We start from the raw sequence: 22,133 nt of genomic DNA, 5'->3' as shown, positions 1-22,133 counted from the left end.
ACACGTATTAGTACTAGTACGTATTAAAGGTGTTATATGTATAATTATTTTTTAAATCACCATCTAAATAAAACCCATATTTAGATGGTGATTTAAAAAATAATTAGTTCATATGATAAAAGTGTTATATGAGGTTCTGTTAATCACAATTAGTCAGGGTTACACGTTTATCTTAAGAGTGGACATAATAATTTCTTCAAATTGTCCAATACCAATGGTGTGATTTAGATCTCACAGCTTTTATCTTTTTGTTATTTATATTTTAAGAAAACTGTTTATTTGTTTTACATTTTAAAACTACATGACAAACAATATCTTTCCTAAACTAAATGAACTATTCACAGACTTTTAGGCTAACACAAAGGGAAAGAAATGAACTACAACTCAATCATCTACAGTGCATTCATGTGAGAATAAGTTACCAAAAGCAAACATGCATTTTGATCACCAAACACACACGTATAATTGACTTCGATCTTAGATAACGCTAGCATTGCATAATGCATATGCTTTTTCATAGGTTCATATAACGTTGGCATTGTATAATGCAAATAATGGTCGTGGACAACCATGTTCCATGAACCAACCGATCTGTTATCTGTACCTTCCTTAGTTCCTCTCCCCACGCGCCATCTCAAAGCGTAGCTCATATCTCCGTCCTTGAAAACGTCCGGCCAATGCGGGTCTGCAGCAGATTGATAGAGAAAGATTTAAGACAGGGGGATGGAATCATGGAATGGAATAAACATTTCACCCAATAATAGAGGAAATACCCTTAAAGATAAATTGGTAATGGTAAAGGCATCAATGGCCGACTTTAGCGCCCTCTTGTCCTAATGTCCTATTGTGTGCTACACACATTACTCTCTCTCAATTATTACATGCTTCAGAAAAAAAAAATAAGACAAATAAGAAAGGTCATATTTAGATGGACAAGAAGACGGAGAAGGATCAGAGAAATACAGACTTTGGGGAGAATAGAAACAGAGAAACAGAGAGAAGAGAGTGGCCGTTGCAACGGCCACCTCCACCTCAACAACAACAACACCAACACATTTTCAGCTTCTCTCCCAAAAAATAACACCACCCCCATTTTCTCTCCATTTTCTTGGGAAACAAACAAAAGAAAAAAGAATTTATCGTCATCCAGACAAAAAAACATTACCCAGAAAAAAAAAAAAACAAAGCTTGCCGTTTCCCCCCAGCCGAGATTGGCCTGCAGCACCATCGTTTTGTGTTTTTTCCGGTTGCTCAGATGGTGGTGCTTGCTGGGCATGAGGTAGATTGTTTCTATTATTCGGCTTTCGATTTCATTGCTTTGATTCGAGAATTATATGGGTGATTTGAGAAGGCTGTGAAAGTTGAAGATGCAGCACAATATATTTACTACAATGCGTAGCTTGAAGATCATGGATGGGTGTAAGGGCACCCAGGTGTTTGCCATTAACCCATCTGGGACAACCCCCACAAATGGTGGAGTAGGAGACAAGGTTGGTCACAGCCGGGTCAACTCGGTTCGATCCAGATCGAACTGGAGTTTCCAAGCCCCGAACCCGACCGGAAACAATGCCTTGGTCGAGAGTCTTCTTCCCTACGAACTCCCATCGTCGGATCTCCTCGAACCCCAAATCGAGCCTTGCCTCAAGACCGTTGATTTTGTCGAAACGCTGGCTGATGTGTACCGCAGGATTGAGAATTGCCCGCAATTCGAGAAATCTAAGATGTACGTGGAGCAATGCGCGATCTTTCGGGGTATGTCGGATCCGAAACTGTTCCGGCGGAGTCTCCGGTCGGCGAGGCAGCACGCGGTGGATGTCCACGCGAAAGTGGTGCTTGCGGCGTGGTTGAGGTACGAGAGGAGGGAGGATGAGCTGGTTGGGTCATCTTCGATGACTTGTTGCGGTAGAAATGTTGAATGTCCCAAGGCTAGTTTGGCAGCTGGGTATGATCCGGAGTCTGTTTATGATTCATGTTGCTGCTCTCGGAGCGGTGGCGATGTGGATGGTGAGGCTGCGGATGCGGATGAAGAATGCTCAACTTCGAAGGAGGAAGAAGCTGATATGTCATTTTACATTGGAGAGGATGAGATAATGTGTGTAAGGTATAGGATTGCATCGCTCTCGACACCCTTTAGGACAATGTTGTATGGGGGCTTTACGGAGACGAGGAGGCAGAAGATAAATTTCTCACAGAATGGGGTTTCTCCGGAGGCAATGAGAGCGGTGGAGGTGTTTAGCCGGACTGGAAAGTTGGATTCTTTCGAAGTGCGGATTGTTTTGGACTTGCTTTCGTTTTCAAACAGGTTCTGTTGTGATGAGTTGAAGTCAGCTTGTGATGCTCATTTGGCTTCCCTGGTCTGTGAATTGGAGGATGCAATGGTGTTGATTGACTATGGATTGGAGGAGACCGCTTATCTTCTAGTGGCGGCTTGTTTGCAGGTGTTTTTGAGAGAGCTTCCGAATTCGGTGCACAATCCTAACATGATGAGATTGTTTTGTAGTGCGGAAGCTAGGCAAAGATTGGCCATGGCCGGGCATTCTTCTTTTGTTTTGTATTATTTCTTGAGCCAGATTGCCATGGAGGAAGACATGAAGTCCAACACGACAGTGATGCTTCTAGAGAGGCTGGGAGAGTGTGCTACCGAAAGTTGGGAGAAGCAACTCGCATTTCACCAGTTGGGGGTTGTGATGCTTGAGAGGCAGGAATATAAAGATGCTCAGTGCTGGTTTGAATTAGCCATTGAGGCGGGTCATGTGTATTCCATGGTGGGGGTTGCAAGGGCCAAATTCAAGCGTGGCCACAAGTATGTAGCGTACAAGCAGATGAACTCGCTAATTTCGGAGCATACACCAGTTGGGTGGATGTATCAGGAGCGTTCTCTGTATTCTAATGGAAAGGAAAAGATGATGGATTTGAATACTGCTACTCAATTGGATCCAACTCTATCTTATCCATACAAGTTTAGGGCTGTTTCTCTATTGGAAGAGAATCAGATCGGAGCAGCCATCACAGAGATCAATAAGATTATTAGTTTCAAGGTCTCCCCTGATTGTCTTGAACTGCGGGCTTGGTTTTCAATTGCCATGGAGGATTGTGAAGGAGCTCTGAGAGATGTCAGGGCACTTCTGACTTTGGACCCGAATTACATGATGTTTCATGGGAAATTGCATGGTGACCATCTTGTAGAGCTGCTCCAACCTCTTGTCCAGCAATGGAGTCAGGCTGATTGTTGGATGCAACTATATGATCGATGGTCCTCTGTGGATGATATTGGCTCTTTAGCTGTTGTACATCATATGTTGGCAAATGACCCTGGGAAGAGCCTCCTACGCTTTAGGCAGTCTCTCCTTCTATTACGGTAAATACAGCTGTTAAAAAAAAAAAACGGGTAGATTTGTATCATGTGTTGCTTGTTTATTTTATGAAGAGCTTTTGGTAATATCAACATTATCATTTAAAGGACTAATTTAGTGCATAACAACTTAAGTTTTTAACATGCGTAGAAATTATGTCACTTTCAGTTGATGTGAAATGTATGTACCTAACTATTTTCTTATATTGCATGTTGGGCAAGATCTAAGGGTGACATACGGAAGGATACGAACCCACTTAGTCCAATAATTGTTTATTTTTTGGTTGTCCTTAATTGTTATATCAGTCTGTTCTAGCAGCATTTCTGATCTCACTGATATTTTTAGGTTGAATTGTCAAAAGTCCGCAATGCATAGTCTGCGATTGGCTCGAAATCATTCTACTTCTGAACATGAACGGCTTGTGTATGAAGGATGGATATTGTATGACACTGGCCATCGTGAAGAAGCATTGGCAAAGGCTGAGGAGTCCATTTCACTTCAAAGATCATTCGAGGCATTTTTCCTAAAGGCTTATGCTTTAGCAGACTCAAATCTTGATTCTGAGTCTTCAACATATGTGATACAGCTTCTGGAGGAAGCACTCAGATGCCCTTCGGACGGCCTTAGAAAAGGACAAGTAAGTATCACCTTTGGAATAATGTTTGATCTTGGCATCTTATCTTCAATTTATTCAGATTGGTAATTCTGTTTTCCTGCAGGCTCTAAATAATTTAGGAAGTGTCTACGTAGATTCTGAGAAGCTGGATCTTGCTGCTGACTGCTACACAAATGCACTCAACATTAAGCATACACGAGCACATCAGGGTCTAGCACGAGTATATCATCTTAAAAATCAACGCAAAGCTGCATATGATGAGATGACAAAGCTGATAGAGAAGGCTCGCAACAATGCATCAGCTTATGAGAAACGTTCAGAATACTGTGATCGTGACATGGCAAAGAATGATCTAAGTATGGCAACACAATTAGATCCATTGAGGACATATCCGTACAGATATAGGGCAGCAGGTATGTTACAACTATCATCCGTCTTTGCTTAGTCCGTGCCTTTTTTATTTGGGAGTTATTTGATGTTTATGTATAAGTCTTGATGCATGAATGTTGTTTTTCTGCTATTAAAATATACTGAGACTCCTGCGATTATTAATTCCACATCCTTTAGGCCTTAACTTAGAGTAGAGCTGTTATCTGTGAAGTCAGTAACCTAGAGCCTAGAATACACATCTAGGTTTTCAAGCAGATGGGTGAGTGGTCCATTCTGTTAGATTGAGTTTCAGCTGCTATGATTTGACAGTTTAAAGGGCTTTAGTTCAGGTCATTTGAACCAAGTTTCTTTTTTCTCTCTTTTTTAATCCACCTTTATCTATTCTTCATCTCAAAGTATATCAATTTCTTTTAATTGAGTCTAGTGGTGCTTGTCGACCTGGGCTTTCACTTATGCCCGCTGCCTAAAATTGTATTAGCTTGCTTCAACTTCTTGGTAGTATTTCTCTATAGGACCTGAACAATGACAGTTAACATACTGATGGATTGGGCAACATGAAATTTGTCATCATCTGATCAAAACGTAAGATACCTTAACAAAGAAAAAAGAAAACAAAAAACCTATTTAACATCTTCATGTTGATGGTGGAACCTAGGTTGTGGTGTGTCATATGCTTCATAACTTGTACGGTAACCTTTTTTTTTTTGAGAATGAAAAAACTTTTATTCCAAGATACTAAGATTACATAAGATGGGAGTGACCGGTGGTTGACATTAGTTCCCCACTCTCCTTCCTAAGAACAACCTCAGTTACGGGTCCGTCAACAACCATAACATCCATGAGCCAAATGGGCCCAACCCCTAACTAAATTATAACATGTACAGTAACCTTTGAATTTCTCTACGAGTGAAATAAAGATAATGCTGTCTTTGCGGCTGTGTGTGGACTACTAACATGGAAATTATGGCCACCAGTTTTGATGGATGACCACAAAGAAGCAGAAGCTATTGAAGAGCTAAGTAAGGCCATAGCTTTCAAGCCGGACCTCCAGCTTCTACATCTTCGAGCAGCATTCCACGAATCTATGAGTGATTTTGTGTCCACCGTCCGAGACTGTGAAGCAGCCCTCTGCCTTGACCCCAACCATGCCGACACTCATGAACTCTATGGTAAAGCACGGGAGCGCTTAAATGAACAACAAAGGTGATGTTACTGGGTCATTGTTCTTTACCTTCTGGAGGCAATCACGCTGTTGCTACCGGATCCTTTCAATGTGGGCAAGGCCAGCAATTGTCAGCATAGTTAATCTCTTGGATTTTGTCTCTAGAAAGATCAATTGTAGATCTCCATGGCCCTCAAAAGGGATTTGAAAAAACTGGGAGCAAATAGAGAATTTGGGGTCACAAAGAAGGGGAAATAGAGGAGCAAGATAGCATGTAAATATGTCATCTGTTTATTTGATTGCATCAATTTATATATTTAAGTAGAGCACAGACTCGTTGCTGCTACTGTCTCATATACTACTCCAGAAAAGGCGGGAGTATCCACGATGAAAAGAATCTTGTACATGATATGTTGTTGGCTTGTGATGTGTGAGTCTGTCCAATTTTACATGTCTCTATCATGTGTGGTTTTTGGCCAAGCAGTCTGCTATATTTTGTAATCTTGTCATGCTGTTCTCTCATTTGTTGTGTAAGCTTCACGGTTTTCTGTATGACCAAAAGCAAAGTTAAGTATTTTCATAGAAGCGTAAGGGTGCCAAAGTTCAGAGGCCTCTTTTCTATCTTTATTTCTCCCCTCCATCTTTTACTAGCTTTGACATTTTGTGGCAGAGAATACATACAGATTCGAAAACAAGAAATCGTGATGTTATGGTAGTGAAACATCCCGGCCTATAATGACCTATTTTAAAAGCTATGCGCAGTGTTACTGTAAGTCAAGGGATGATCTCTATTCGAAGAATGTAGGTTGAGACCTGTGTTGAGCTACTGGTTCCCTGTCAATTTCATGCAAAAGGGTATTTCTTTTTCACCTGTGATCGTGTTAAAGTGAGTATCAGTTTCCACGGACTGCATGAGGTACCCATAAATTCCAACCGTCATGCCATTATTTCACTCAACTGCCTTCTACTATTTCCTCCTGATCACTCAACTGAAGCTTCAGTTCTTTCAATATATGCTCTCAGAAGTAAGATTTGAAGATGCTTAGAAGCAAAATGTCCTAGAATGCTGAACTTCAATGCACCACTCCTCTCAACAAGGCGTCCCAGAAACTCAAGGAGCACAAGATTACATGGCAGGTCACTGAGTGCGAGTGAAGAAAGAGTTCCCTTTTCGTGGGAACAAGCTCCTGGCAAGTCCAAGTATCCAAACACAAGCGACGATAACCATGATGGTGACACACCCCGGCCAAAGCTGCCCCCGGGCTGGTGGCACTGGCACAAGCCTCTTGAATCAACTAACGTTGTTGTTCTGGATAAAGAGAATGAGCAGACACCTCATGACCATGATGATGGATGTGATGCTGATGTTGATGATGATGTTCGCGCTGTTGACTACAATTATGTTGATGATCCTGATTTCGACGATGAAGCCTTCTCCGATGCCATAGATGTGTTCTCATTGTCAGAGGCTATAGACATTGTGGAAAAGAAGGCACAAAGAGAACATGATCACTCAGATGCTCTGAAGTTGAAGCTCGCAGAGTCCAGTGAGATGAATCAACTGTCTCCAAACTACATAATCGAGCGCTTTCTTCCAGACGCCGCTGCATTGGCTGCATCATCTGCTATAAATCTAAGTGTATCACAGATCAATTCAAACCAGAAACTTTGTTATCCATGGAATTACCCTGAACCGGAGGCTTGCGTGTCAAGAACAGGTGGGCAAGCTCACTCTTCACCTAGGGGTTGTGGTTTCTTCCCTTGGCGGATGAAGCAGTACAAGCTCTGTGGTATAAAGAGCCCTGTAGTGTGTTCACAACAACCTCAGTCTAGTGTAAAACACAAAAAACATACATAAGCTACAAGGTTTAGTATTCCTTGATGTATAGTTATGAAAGTTTCTTCTTTTGGTTGTGGTTTTTCTATCTGTCCAAAATTTTATGTACATTCATTCTGCCTATTGGATTGTAGCCTATAAAATTGTCATTCATTTAAATCTCTATAATAATGTTATGATGCATATAAAAGATGGATTGGTGCTTATATATTCTGCTGATAATAAGGCAATATTAGTTTTAATTTTCAGATATAATGTACAAACAGAACATGGTTAATATCAAATTGCTTATAATTGAAGGCTACTATACACTAGCATTTTGCACTCAATTTCACATGTTTCTCATCTCATTAACACATAATCCAATCATTTTGAAATTCTCTTTGAGTGTATATAAGTAAAAGAGAATGGGTGTATAGTTTCCCAATTCTCTTATGCGTTAGATTACCAACGGCGAGGATAATTTGATGAGAATAATTCTTAAGTTCATTGTTTGGGTGAATGAGCTCATTCACCTAAGGAGAACCATGGGGTCAAAATCAAAACTCTTTTCTAGAATATAGATTAATTTCAAAATTATTCTAAATATACGAATTTTTTTTTTAAAAGTTATTTTAAGAGCTACACCCGAGATTAGGATACACAAGGAGCGGAGCTAGGTTATGCATAGTGGCATGTACATACTTTTGGCATTGCCAACGGTGCATGAGATGGCTGTCATTTCCATTCTAGCCGTTGAATGAAAAACACTCAATTTTGAAAACATTTCTAAGGCGAGCTTTTTGAATACATTGAATTTATTGTTCATTTCGCTCACATATAATGTACCGGTGACAGATGTAAATAAACTTTTATATCTAAAAACGCTCAAATCTTATCTAAATTTTTAAAATTTTCATAGATATATAAATACATTGAATCACCCGTTTTCTTCGCTGTAAAAATACTGTCACAATTATTTCGATTCATTTCCTTCTTTAAAAAAAAAAAAAAACCTTAAATACACTCATATTTTTGGTAGTTTCCTGAATTTCAAAAATTGAAAATTTAAATCCATACCCTTGATCTGTGAACGTGCGATGTCCGATGGGTCACACTCACTAGAGTGACCAGACTCACATGACCAAAAATAGAAAACTATATTTGAAATTCGATATTATCTACACAACGGTCCACACGAGCCAACGACTCACACGTGAGAGATTTCAAAAACCACTAGGGTTTCCAAGGCGGGCAGCCACGGGCAGCCACAAAACCCCCTGCCCGCTTGTTCTTATATTTTCACAAATTGACGACCCATTTCGTCACCCTCCCGCTCCTTCATACCATTCGAAATACAGAGCTCTCCAAATCGGCGATTAAGATCTAAACGGAGCTCCGTCGCCGTCTCTCTTCTTCTCTCAGTCTCTCTCTCCTTCTCTGTGCGTTGATTCGACGCAGCCTAGAAGGAGAAGCAGTCGTAGTTCCTCTTCGTACTTGAGTAGGGTTTTAGAGCTATACTCGCCGCTACTTCATCGGCTCCGATTAGAGGTATTCAACTCTGCACAATCTCAACTATACGGTTTCGATTTTACTTTTCTGTGCGTAGATCTACTGTTCTTATCTGTTTTGGAATTGGTTCAGATTTTGATATTGTTCTCGTATGTGCTGCGTTTTTAGTGCGGTTAGGGTTTCGATTTTGGTAAATGCGGTTTGTTGTGGTTTCGGTATGAGGATTTTGAGTTTGTGCTGTTTGCTGTTTTCAATTGTGGATGGGTCTTATGGATTTTGATATTTGGGGCTTTTAGGGTTTAACGATTTGAGTGGTATTAAAAGGACGTGGATGGTGTTTTTGTACTGATTTTGGAGGTAGGATTTTGTAAATCGAGCAATTTTGCATGAGAAGAAGGGAGTATTGAGATCTTATACTGGAGTAGATTGAATATCATGAACAATGAAGCTTTTGGACTCTTGGAAATTTGTGATGTCGTAGCATTGTACATGGATACTTTTCTGTTAGTTGGGATTGTTAACTGTTTGCATTTTATTTGGTGAGATTTAATCGCATATGGCACATAAGAGGAAAATACATGATGCACAATTTACAAATTGAAGAATACATTTATTTGATGTCTTGATAACTTTTGTTTGAAGGTTTGTTTTGATAATTTGCATTACTTTTTTTAAAACACAGAGAGAAGTTTTTTGTGACTGTTATGCTATATACAGTATCTATATTATGATAGAGCCTCAGCATCTTTCTTGTCCTGAACCATTATTTTCTTTTTATAAGTAACCTGGGAGCTTTTTGGGGACAGATATGGTCTTGGTTTTGTGGTCCTTATGCAATAATTCATGTCTGGTTATCTAGTCTGATATATCCTTTTTCGTGATTTCCTTTGTGGCAGTGTGGAAAGAAATGGCCATGGAGATCACTCAGTATCTATTGGCAGCTCAATCAGCAGATGCAAGAGTTCGTACTGAAGCGGAGTCTAATCTGAGGCAATTTCAAGAGCAAAACCTTCCTGCTTTCCTTCTGTCATTGTCAGTTGAGCTAGCCAACAGTGAAAAGCCAATTGAATCCCGTAGGTTGGCTGGTATTGTTCTGAAGAACTCCTTGGATGCTAAAGATGCTGTTACAAAGGAACGTCTTGCTCAGCAATGGATGGCTGTTGATATTGCTTTTAAATCCCAAATCAAGGAAATGCTCTTACTGACACTTGCGTCATCTGTGCGAGAGGCAAGGCACACCTCTGCTCAAGTTCTTGCCAAAGTTGCTTCTATTGATATTCCTCGGAAACAGTGGCCTGAGCTAATTGCATATTTGCTTAATAACATGACTAAGGGAGACAGCTCTGCTGATTTGAAACAGTCAACCTTGGAAACTCTTGGTTATGTATGCGAGGAGATATCCCATCATGATCTCGGGCAAGACGAGGTGAATTCTATTCTTACAGCTGTTGTACAAGGAATGAACCTTGCTGAGAACAGTCCTGAAGTCCGTCTTGCTGCCACAAAGGCTTTATATAATGCCTTGGAGTTTGCTGAGACAAACTTTCAAAACGAGATGGAACGAACATACATCATGAAGATGGTCTGTGAAACAGCCTTGTCGAAAGAAGTAGAGATTAGGCAGGCGGCTTTTGAGTGCCTTGCTTCAATTGCTTCTACGTACTATGACGTGCTTGAGGCATACATGCAGGCTCTCTTTGAGCTTACTTCAAATGCTGTAAAGGGGGATGTAGAGGCTGTTGCCCTCCAAGCAATCGAGTTTTGGAGCTCCATTTGTGATGAAGAAATAGAATTGCAAGAGTATGAGAGTGCTGATACTGGGGACTCTGGGCATCCACATTCACGTTTTATAGAAAAATCTCTATCATATCTAGTTCCAATGCTGCTGGAAACTTTGCTGAAGCAGGAAGAAGATGTAGACCAGGATGACAGCATTTGGAATATCTCAATGGCTGGTGGAACATGCCTAGGACTTGTTGCACGAACTGTTGGTGATGCAATTCTTCCCCTTGTGATGCCATTTGTGGAGGCTAACATAGCGCAACCAGATTGGCGTTGTCAGGAAGCAGCTACTTTGGCATTTGGCTCAATCCTTGAAGGCCCAACCGTTGAGAAGCTATCAGTACTGGTCCATTCAGGTTTAGATTTCCTATTGAGGTTATTGAAAGATGGAAACAACCATGTCAAAGACACTACTGCCTGGACTATCGGCCGTATATTTGAGTACCTGCACAGTCCTGCTGGTGGCTTTTCTGTTATTTCTTCAGATAACCTTCCAAAAGTAGTGGAAGTATTGTTGGAAAGCATTAAGGATGCTCCAAATGTTGCTGCTAAGGTTTGTTGGGCTATTTATAAGCTTGCCGAGGGGTACGAGGATGCTGGAAGGCACTCATCACTTTTTACGCCTTATATCCATAGGATCATTGAAAGTCTTCTTTTTGCTGCTAGTCGTACAGATGTAGATGATTCTAGATTGAGGTCTGCTGCCTATGAATCATTGAACGAAGTAGTGAGGTGTTCTAATATTAAAGAAACATCACAGATTATACGAGAACTACTCCCTGTGATTTTGCAGAAGTTGAGTCAGACTCTAGAGCTTCAGATTGTATCATCAGATGACAAGGAAAAGCAAGCAGACTTGCAGGCTTCTCTTTGTGGTGTTCTCCAGGTTATAATCCAGAAAGTTAGCAGTGCTGATGATTTGGAAACCAGGTCCATTATATTGACACAGGCAGACCAGATAATGTTTTTGTTTCTTAATGTCTTTGCTTGCCGAAGTTCTACGGTGCACGAGGAAGCAATGCTTGCTATTGGTGCCCTTGCTCATGCTACTGGATCTGAGTTTGGCAAGTACCTTCCTGACTTCTACAAGTATTTAGAGATGGGGTTGCAAAATTTCGAGGAATATCAAGTCTGTTCTATTACAGTTGGTGTAGTTGGTGATGTTGTTCGTGCCTTGAATGACAAGGTATTACCATATTGTGATGGGATTATGCAACTTCTGTTGGCAAATCTTTCTAGTGAAGCACTCGACCGGTCTGTCAAGCCTCCCATATTCTCTGTCTTTAGCGACATAGCTCTCTCAATAGAGGAGAATTTTGAGAAGTATGTTCCCTATGCAGTGCCAATGATGCAGAGAGCTGCAGAGCTTTGTGCTCAGATGGACCCCAATGATGATGAGCTAATGGAATACGGCAACCAGCTTAAGTGTAGCATATTTGAAGCTTATTCGGGTATACTTCAGGGATTTAAGAATTCAAAGTCTGAGGTCATGTTGCCCTATGCACCACATCTCTGGCAGTTCATCGAATTGGTTTTGAGGGAGCAACACAGGTATGACTCTCTCTCTCTCTCTCTCTCACACACACACACACACACACATATTATGAATATTATTCTGATGATTTCGTTCCTTATCTTGCAGGGATGTCCAGCTGACAAAAGCCTTGGCTGCTGTGATGGGGGACCTTGCAGATGTTCTTGGCACAAACACAAAGGCACTGTTTGGGGACCTGAAAGCCTGTGCAAACTTTTTGGGTGAGTGTCTTGGATCTGATGATGATGACCTGAAGAAAACCGCTACTTGGACTCAGGATAGGATTAGGAGCATCCTTGTTTCATGAGTCAAGGCTGGTTCTTTTGTAAGTACTGGTGGTCTCGTTGAATTGTAAGGATGTTGAGGAAGTTAGGAGTTGCTTAGATCATGTATGAATCTCTCTTTTCCATTCTGGGCGTAAGTCTGTGACGTTTGGAGTTTCTGTTTTCTATTTTGAGAATCAACTCTATTGAGGCCACTATGAGGTAGCCTGGTATTACTATTGTGGAACTCTTTTTAGTGTAATGCATCATCCACTGATCAGTGGGTTTCAGTCAGCCTATGTTTCTCATTATATTTTCTTGTGCTTTAATCATATTCTTCTTTGCGATTAAGGTGATTAATTACAGCCTATGAATCTATGATATGAAGTAATTGATTTTGGTGTATAGTTTTGGATCCTGTTAGTTTTTATTTTATTTTATTTTTCATGATGAAATTTATGCCGTTTTTCCTGTTTAGAAAATTTTAAATTTACTCAATCTTTAATAGTAGGTTGCACATGTAAATTCGAGGATTAGATAGGCATCAGCCAATACAGAAGTAATGTATAATGTTCTTCACCAAAAAAATGTTTCAGTTTTCAATATTGATTTCTGAAGTCTACAAAAACGAAGACATGTAAATTCGAGGATTGGATAGGCATCAGCCGATACAGTAGTAATGTATAATGTTCTTCACTAAAAAATGTTTCAATTTTCAATATTGATTTCTGTAGTCTACAAAAACGAAGAAAAGAAACAAATAATAAGAACTGCTATCTGCCCGAGGCCATGGAGCTGGAAGAGATGCCACCATAGGATGATGATCGATACGATATGATAGAATCAGAAGAAATGACCTGCATAAATCTTGAGTTCATTTCACAGAAGCTTTCCGATTCAATAAGGTTATCAACATGAGGAAGCGGCTCATCCCCATTGAGATATCGCACTACTTGTCTCATAGTAGGTCTAGCTTCTGGTTTGAAGTGAGAGCAAAGCAAACCCAGCTCCAGAACCAACTCCATCTCTTTTACAACATAGTGACCCAACTTTGGGTCTACAGTGTCGAGTATGCGACCTGCTTCATGGTTTTCTATCACCCAATCCACCAATATGAATTGATCTGAGTGGCCTGAGCCGATTGGTCTTTTCCCACTAGCTACTTCAAGGAGCAAGATGCCGTATCCAAACACGTCTGAGGCTGCTGAGGCCTTCCCTGTTCGAGCTAATTCTGGTGCAATGTAACCAATTGTGCCAACCACACCTGTGGTGCGTGATATTTCTCCATGATCATATAGCCTTGCAAGGCCAAAGTCGCTTAGCCGAGCGTTCAGGTCTTCATCTATCAAGACATTGCTGGACTTGACATCTCTGTGAATCACAACTTGCTCCCATTCTTCATGCAGATACAACAATCCTGAGGCAATGCCTTTAAGGATATTGAATCTTTGTTGCCAGCTCAACATAAAGTTGTCTTTCGGATGGAAAATGAGAGTATCAAGGCTTCCATTTGGAATGTAATCGTAGACTATAAGGAGGTCGTTCTTTTTCTTACACCAACCTTGCAGATTGACCAAGTTCTTATGCCTTAGCCGACCCAAGCTCTCAATTTCTGCGGCAAACTCCCTCATTCCTTGGATTCCATTTCTTGTTATCTTCTTAACTGCAATTCCACATCCAGTAGAAGGCAAAATACCCTTGTAAACTTCACCAAATCCGCCAGCTCCAATCACATTAGAGTCTTTAAAACCCTTGGTTGCTGCTTGAAGATCCTTGTACCGGAACCTGTGAGGACAGTCAATCTCCCAATCTTCCATAGTCTCAGAGGGCATCAGTCTTCTATACAATGTAAAGAGGAGCAAAATTGCCAACAACAAGAAGACCAAAACAGACAAGGCCACAATAAGAGCCTTGACTGGGGGACTGTAGGAGGATGATGAACTTTTCTCTTTTGGTGGGATAGGAAGATCAGTAAGATTGATTCTCCTTGCAATTCCATTCACTGCAAAACTCCATGCGATTATGTAATGAGAGCTCGACTGGTTATCTCCTGTGGATGCCGAAAATCCGGCATACATAGTCTCTTGAAGAACAGAAGATAGATCGATACCATAGGACAATAGGGGTTTGGTTGGTTTCCTCTTATTTATGGGAGATACTGTCACATTCAAAAGTTGAGCTTCGCCATCATAGTCTATCCAAGCATGTATAAGATCACCACTCTCCATCTTCACTTCTTCTTTGTGTGATCCTGTGGTGTAGTAAGCAGCTGGTTCAGATGCCACAGAGTAGACGCTGTTGATGTCAATACCAACATGGTTTCCATCTGAATTCCAGCTCTCGTTGTAACCATTGACCGTGTCGAATTCTACAGCAAGGATATGGTTAGAGGATTTGTTATCGTTTGAAGAGTTGAAAATTCCGAAATAATGGTTGGCTTCAGCCCCGGGGAAACTCGGAGAGGGAGATAATGTGAAGGCTAGGCCAAAGCCACCGCTGCCGGAGCTTGGGGAGACTATGGCAAAAACAATCTCTGTACTGAAAGAAGAAGCATTTGGGAATGAAGAGGAATTCTTCATGGTTATGGGTTTCTTATAGAATGCATGGCCTATAACACCACGTGTTTTGTTAGTGAGTCTGATCATACCAGAGGGTTTGACTATGGAAGCTCCTACAAGTTCCAGATTCCCATCACTTCCATTGAAGCCATTGAACAAGAAGTTTTCTCCTTGAGAAAGAGAACAAATGTGAAACAAGAGGAGGAAAGCTAAAGAAATTGCCAAAGCCATTGGAGTTGGGGGTTTGAATTCTAAAAGCAAGTACAGAGCTTAATGTAGCGCAGAAGAAGGTGAAGAAAGGACTTCAAACGGTCAAGGTACGTAGTCTAGAGCTTGGATGTAAGAAAAGTAAGCAACCCTATTACTTGGGAGATCTGAGTTCTTAAGCTCATTGCAGTACTCAACTGTCAAAGTCAATGGAATTGGAAATTATATATACATAACACATTAATTTTCCACGTTGGGGAAGAGTATTGAATCTTTTATGCAATTATAGACTTGAATGCGATTGGACGAATGTTGCCACTATTGACTTGATCAACCTTTCTCTATGTCATAGAAGAAAGGGACTCGAGTGATTATCACCTTATTTAAAGAGTTATATCACTTACATGTGCATTTTGTCTACCACGAGTGCTTATCTCCAGAACCCGTGGCTATGGCTGGTTTGGGCTACTATTTTGGACAAAATGACCGCTTTGAGTCTTTGACAAGTAGAGGAATAAGGCTATGAGGCGAAGAATTCAAACGAAGATGAAAATGAAGTTTGCCTGTGAGCTAGGAGAAGTTATTGGGTAGGGCCGTTGTGCCATGGCCTGGCCTATCAATGAGCATTTTACAGGGGGTGGGCGTTCAGCGGTAGATTTGGTATTTGGCCATGCCATATTTACAGTATTTTGGAGATATAAACTTGACATGTCTTGTTTTCATGGAGATCAAAACGAGACGTGGCTGCCCTACTCAAGATCTTTTCGTAGCCAAGTAAAAGGGTAAATTTTTGGGCTGGAGTGTTATACCTTAGGCTTGGGATTATAGCAGGATTATATACTTCGCTGACCAGGTATGGTCAGCCCGCTTTGGCTGACCATATCCACTAACTGGATGACATGTGTCCCTCTAAGCCAATTAAGCCCAGTCGCCATGTTGACACGACGTCGAACCCGTTTGTGGCGCTATGTTTCAAAATCCGTTCTCCCGGGTGACGGCATCTACCTCAATGGAGGTGGAGGAACCGTAGTCCTGCTGTGAAGCAGGTAATAGTACTCTGAAGGAGGGTTTGCCGTTTCCGGAGACAAGTATGGAGGGATCTCGATCCGTGGTGTAGGCTTTGATTGAGAGGGTGGGGAAGGCGGTGGTGGTGACTGGAAACCGACGATGGGGAGTGGAGAAGGGGTTGAGGAGGAGGAATGAGGTTGAGGATGGTCAAGTTGGTCGCCGATAGAGACTGGAGAAGAGGGAGACGGAGTGCAGGAAGAGGAGGGAGGAGAACAGAAAGAGAGGCCCAACAAAAAAGACACGTGTTGGATTGGGAGTGTGACACGTATTGTCCATTATTGCACCTTTCCACCTCAAATTGTCTTCGTTTTCTAGATTAGACCTGCCACATGATCAAAAAGAGAAGAAAAATATTATACGTATTTTTTTTTTTTGAGAAGGATATTACACTAATACAATTATTATTTCACAAAATGTAATTGAAATACTTCATTTTATCTGTTATGAATCAGATAAAATGTCATATTATTACTGAAATTATAACGATATATTTAGATAACTAAACAATTTTTGATTTTCATATCTGTCTGTCTAATTATTATAAATTAGTTCGAATAAAAACATAAACAAAAAGGTAAAAATTAATATTATATTCCTCTAAAGTCTAAACAGAAACCAAAAAAATATTATGTTGAATGACTTAGAAGGTTCTAGTTTAGGAAAAGGGGGTTGTGTAGGAGATTACGCTAAACTGGTTTGAAGTTTGAAAAAATCCCCAGAAATTGTTTTGCAGTTAACCAGTCATGTGTTTAGACATTTCTGTTTTTATACTAAACTGTATACTAATTATCATTCGGCCGACCTCAACCGAAGTGGTATAACCGTATATAAGTATCAATCATTGAAGTCATGAATCATTTCTCTCCCCACGTCAAAGTCAACTATGCGTAATGCGTGTGTAATCTTACCAATTCGGTAGGCATGGCCAGATAACATCAAGGACTAGTTGCAGCTTCTCGATGTTTTAGTCTCCAGAGATGGCTTTGAAGTGTGACAGCAATTGTTCAACGCATACCGGAACATTCGAGAGACGCTAGGTCTCAAAAGCACCACATCATTGAAGTTTTTCCAGTGCTAGCAATCTTTGTTAATATTTTGATCAACGATCAACGATCTCATTCATATATAAGTGTTACAAGTGATATGAACGATACAAACAGGAGCCACTATTGACCCACTAATAACGTCAGACCAAAGGGTCTGAACAAGGACTTCCGAAAGGAGCTAAATCTCCGGTACACCATGAAGCTGGAACGATGGTCACACAAACCAAGAAGACTCGAGAACAAACAAAGTGCCAACAACTTTAGTAAGAACACGTCGGCATACCAACTGGGTAGTGACTTTGAACCCATGAAAGATTAACATATGCTCGAATCAACTCCTCCTCCTGAGTAGTGACTACACGAGATGGAAGTGGGTGAAAACCGTCATCACTCGATCAGTGGTGTCTTGTAATGAGCCAACAAACATGAACAATCAACCACAAAGGATTGGACAAAAACAAAATAGAAAAACACATAAACTAAATAACAAAACAACTAGAGAAAACGGAGATACAACAGCAATCTTGGGCAACAACAAAGTCAGACCCAAATCTGAAGAAGCCCAGACCTGATATTTGTAGCCCACATCAAATCAAGGCGACCTCAATCCCAGAAACCAGGCCAACAACTATTGCACCCAACCACGGTGTCCACCGTCCCTTAGCACCTCTGCCATTCTTCCACTGGTCGTAGATCGAGACATCCCACCTGTCTTCACAAAACATCGTCGTCGAGGTCATCACCACCAGAACCGCTGCCTCACCACTCTAATCAAACACACAACCCCTCGGACACCCTACCAGAACCTGGCCGGAGATCGAACTGACATCAGGCCAAGAAACTCCGATCCAAAAGGTAGAGCACCCAGACAAGCCCGACAAAACAATCAAACACAAGATCGGGGTAACAAACCCCAGCCTAACACTTCTCCAAGCCCGATCTGGACCCTCCCTTGCTAGCGATGATGGATCTGCAACTCGACCCCTTCTATCCTCATTCCTACACCAACAAGTGACTTGAAACTAAGGACTTAGTTTGGCCAGTGACTTAGCCAGAGATTGACAGTGACATGGCTAGGGATTGACAGTGACATGGTCAATGACATGTTCATGACTGACATGACCAGTAACTTGGCCAGTGATATTGTTAGTGACTTGATGTTAACAGTGACTTGGCCATGCATAAATTGACAGTGACATTCTCAGTGACTTTGCCGGTGACTTGGCAAGTTCAACTGCTACAAAAAGTCTATAAAAATAATATTTCATTAAGAAAAACTAAACATACCAACTAGTTGATTTGGTAAGCTAGAGTTTACAATTGGCTAGGTCAGTGACTTGCATCTTAAGCCGTAAACAATTTTCTAAAATTTAACGTCCTTGCTACTCTTCTTTTTCTTTATGGCTAGAACTTTTGCTTCTTCTTCATAATCATCTTCACTTCCTTCCCTCTGTTTTCTTTTACCTCGGCATATGTGTTATGTTTGTATATCCTGTACAAAATTGTGAAAATGAGAACATCATCAGTGACTTTGAGAGTAATATGATCGGTAACATGTTCATGACTGTGACATGACCAGTGACATAGCCAATAACTTGGTCAGTGATATGGATATAAACAGTGACATAGTCTGTTACATTGATAGGAGCATTTTAATGCGGTATTTTAATAGTTAATTCCTCACATTTTGCTTAGTTAATTCCTTAACTGAATCGATTTTTAATTCAATTTCTATTTTTAGGTACATTGGAGTAGATGAAGGTGAAATGAGCGTTAGGTCCATAATTACCTGGAAATGATGGAGAAAAATGGAAATGTACTAAAAGATCAATTTTACACATATTCCTACTCCGGCTAGGAGAAACCAAGCCAAGCAAAGAAGTAAGAGCGGCCGCCTGACTAAATGAACTTCAAATGAGCTGAAACCTTCCAGATCCATTCTAGACACCCAAAGGAACATTTCTTATGAAGAGTGCCAGAGCAAACTATGAGTGGAAGGCCTTCAAACAATCAGCACAATTTTCTACAGAAGCAAAACCGGAAAACTGGACCTGTAAGAGGTCCAGCAGCATTTCCGGCCCAACCACATGGCAATACATTCTGAAATTTTACCACAATGATCTACACTCATAGTGGAACATTTCATATGAAGAAGTCAAAGGCTAAAACTGAGTTCTTAGTGGAGATAAAAATTAAAGGAATAAAGGAAGAGAAAGTGATCTCACCTAACAAATCCACTAAGTGTTTAAGTGCTCTCACCTAACAAATCCACCAAGTGTTTAAGTGCTCAAACCTAACCCATTATGATTTGTTTAAAGGCCAAATAGTGTTGCTTGGAAGCCTATAAATAGAGACCAATTCACCATTTCATAACACCAATTCCTTCATCCATTCCATCTTCTTTGTCTCTCCATTTCCTTTCCATATTTCTTTACAAATTCCTTCATCCATCTCATCTTCTTTGTCTCTCCATTTCCTTTCCATTTTTCTCTCCATCCTCTAGTGCATTCAACGTTTCAAGCAAGGGAGAAGAAGAAGAAGAAGGAGCCGTGAGCATCATCATCCATCCTCCACCTTGAAGCTTGCTTTCGAGATTCAAGAATCCATAACGTTTCATCCTTCATCCCCATCTCCATCTCACGGTGTAATTCAACATCTTTCTTTGTAATCTTGCTTAGTTTCGTGAGAATTGTTTTTAGTTAACATTTATGTTTGAACAAGGTTTATATTCTGAAATTTTATGATTGAATAAAGAATTTCGATTCTTATGTTGTGATTCCAAAGTTGCTTATGCGTGATTGTTCGATTGAATTTGCTTGATAGAAAACTTTTATATGTTTATCTTATTTGGGTCGACACTTATAGGATTTGCATGTAATTGGTGCTAGGTTTAAGAACATGAAATCGACTTTTCGTTTTGTGTAAACTTGAATCAAAGTAGTAAAGGTTTTGGACAAAAAAATCGAATTCAATTGAAGAGGATTGCAATTAGGTGAACTTATTCATACTAAGTTGTACACTTGAGTTGATAGCCTTTCTCTATGTGTAATGCATTAAACATGACATGATTGACTAGCTTTCTAGGGTTTGATTGCATGTTTAATAGGATTAATCTAGGTGCTTTCGCTTAGATTAATTAGCATTGAAAAGTAAAATATGGGAAATCGTTTGCTTTCGAATGTTTCACATGATCAACTCCTTTCACATGACTTGGAAGAACAATGTAGGGTTAATTCGAATTCAATGATAAACTTGGGTTTAATCTTTGTTTCTTATGTTTCATTCTTGTACATGTGTTTTTATATTTTCTTTATCTTAATTTTCAATTCTATAATTCTTAAACCCCCTTCCTTTTTATTTTGTTACTTGTATATATTTCTATTCTTTACTTTATTTTTGCAAATAATACTTTATTATTTTAATTCTTTATTTGTTTATACAATTGTATATATTTATATTCTTTATTTTATTTTTGTAAATAATACTTTTCTTTATTTGTTTCACAATTACAAGTGTACCCTCAATCCCCGGAATAGAACGATCCCTATTTGCTTATACTACTAACGATATTTCAGGGTTAAATTATGCGCTTCCCATGAGCGCATCAATTTTTGGCGCCGTTTCCGGGGATTGAAAAATCACTTGTTAAATTGTGTCATTTATTGTATATATTTGTTGTATATAAATTGTTTGAAACTTAGTTTAAATTAACTAGGATGTTATTTATATTATTGAACACGAATTTTAATTGTAGGTTGTAAATTGAGAGGAATATGTGAAGTCTCTTTTGTTAATATTGGCCTAAACCCCTTATTGGTACCTAGCTCAGGTCACTTAAGGTTGAGGGCGGCCTTTATTAACACTTGTTGAACTGTCTTCACACTTATGAACTTTTTCATCTTAGTAAGTATAGCCTATGTGGAATGGTGTCTAGGAAGGGGACAACGTTCATGACGGGTTTTTGAATCCAGAAGTGCTTGCAAATGGGCCTAAACCACTATGTGGGAGTAGCTCATGCCAAAATGGATTTTTCCTCTCGTGTTCGTCCTCCCCCACCTGGCCATTTCAGTAAGGTTGCCCAAAAGATTTGAAAGGGAGTTTGTGTCTAGGCGACTATACTTGGGCCGCACGTCCACTTGATTTACCGCTTGGAATTTGATTCGATATCAATAATGTTTATAATAAAAGAAATACTTGTGAATACTCTATACGTGTAAATTATTTTGCTGTTTCACACTTTAAACTTGTAAAAATACTTTTCACGTTTTATACTCACTTGAGTACTTAACTTGTGTCTTATGTACAATATACTTGTTAATTATACTTGTAGTTTGTAATTAATATTTATACTTGTTTTTATTTTGTATTTCTTTGTTAATTATAGTTACTAACTTTATTTAATGTAGGTACCGTCTGGCTGCAAGACGTAAAATACAAGCGCTACTTGGGAGGCAACCCAATTCAGAATATAATAAGATTTGCTTTCTCTTTCCCTATTTCTTTTTATTGTTCATTTTTTTTCTCTTTAGTTTTTATTTTAGGATTTGTTTTCGTAAATGTCTTCTATCTATGCTTACTTATTTCATTGCATGCTTTTAATTGATTACATTGAAGATAATGCAATATTTAAGTATGGGGGAAGAGATTTATATTTTTTTTCTTTCATTTTGAGTCCTATATTTATATTTGTCTTTTATTTTTTGAGTCCTTTATATATAAAAAAAAAAAAAAACTGCATTCATTCAGTCTTATTAAATTCAGCTATTTACAAAAAAAAAATAATAATTAAAATTAAAAAAAAAAAAAAAAAATTTATACACTATACT

At 39.7% G+C, this 22,133-nt stretch overlaps 4 protein-coding genes across 4 annotated transcripts; 3 read left to right on the top strand and 1 right to left on the bottom strand.

Annotated features, from left to right (window-relative positions):
* Positions 1-955: 955 nt before the first annotated feature.
* Positions 956-6,022, top strand: LOC112191970 (ethylene-overproduction protein 1). Its single transcript, XM_024331473.2, has 4 exons — positions 956-3,358; positions 3,699-3,990; positions 4,073-4,382; positions 5,334-6,022. The coding sequence occupies exons 1-4, from the start codon at positions 1,368-1,370 to the stop codon at positions 5,564-5,566; spliced, it is 2,826 nt and encodes a 941-aa protein (XP_024187241.1). The 5' UTR covers positions 956-1,367; the 3' UTR covers positions 5,567-6,022.
* A 273-nt stretch (positions 6,023-6,295) lies between these two features.
* On the top strand, positions 6,296-7,552 carry LOC112191971. The gene is made up of 2 exons (XM_024331475.2): positions 6,296-6,437; positions 6,545-7,552. Exon 2 carries the CDS (start codon positions 6,585-6,587, stop codon positions 7,377-7,379), a length of 795 nt encoding a protein of 264 aa, XP_024187243.1. The 5' UTR covers positions 6,296-6,437; positions 6,545-6,584; the 3' UTR covers positions 7,380-7,552.
* Positions 7,553-8,638: 1,086 nt separating this feature from the next.
* LOC112191627 (importin subunit beta-1) lies at positions 8,639-12,722 on the top strand. The gene is made up of 3 exons (XM_024331010.2): positions 8,639-8,888; positions 9,746-12,182; positions 12,274-12,722. Exons 2-3 carry the CDS (start codon positions 9,757-9,759, stop codon positions 12,470-12,472), a joined length of 2,625 nt encoding a protein of 874 aa, XP_024186778.1. The 5' UTR covers positions 8,639-8,888; positions 9,746-9,756; the 3' UTR covers positions 12,473-12,722.
* Positions 12,723-13,018: 296 nt separating this feature from the next.
* On the bottom strand, positions 13,019-15,421 carry LOC112191628 (lectin-domain containing receptor kinase VI.3). The gene has a single exon (XM_024331011.2). The coding sequence runs from the start codon at positions 15,215-15,217 to the stop codon at positions 13,202-13,204; it is 2,016 nt and encodes a 671-aa protein (XP_024186779.1). The 5' UTR covers positions 15,218-15,421; the 3' UTR covers positions 13,019-13,201.
* Between the last annotated feature and the right edge of the window lie 6,712 nt (positions 15,422-22,133).

The sequence above is a fragment of the Rosa chinensis genome, chromosome 3 (assembly GCF_002994745.2).
Source record: "Rosa chinensis cultivar Old Blush chromosome 3, RchiOBHm-V2, whole genome shotgun sequence".
Classification (NCBI taxonomy): domain Eukaryota; kingdom Viridiplantae; phylum Streptophyta; class Magnoliopsida; order Rosales; family Rosaceae; genus Rosa; species Rosa chinensis.
This window is presented reverse-complemented; position numbering and strand designations above follow the sequence as displayed.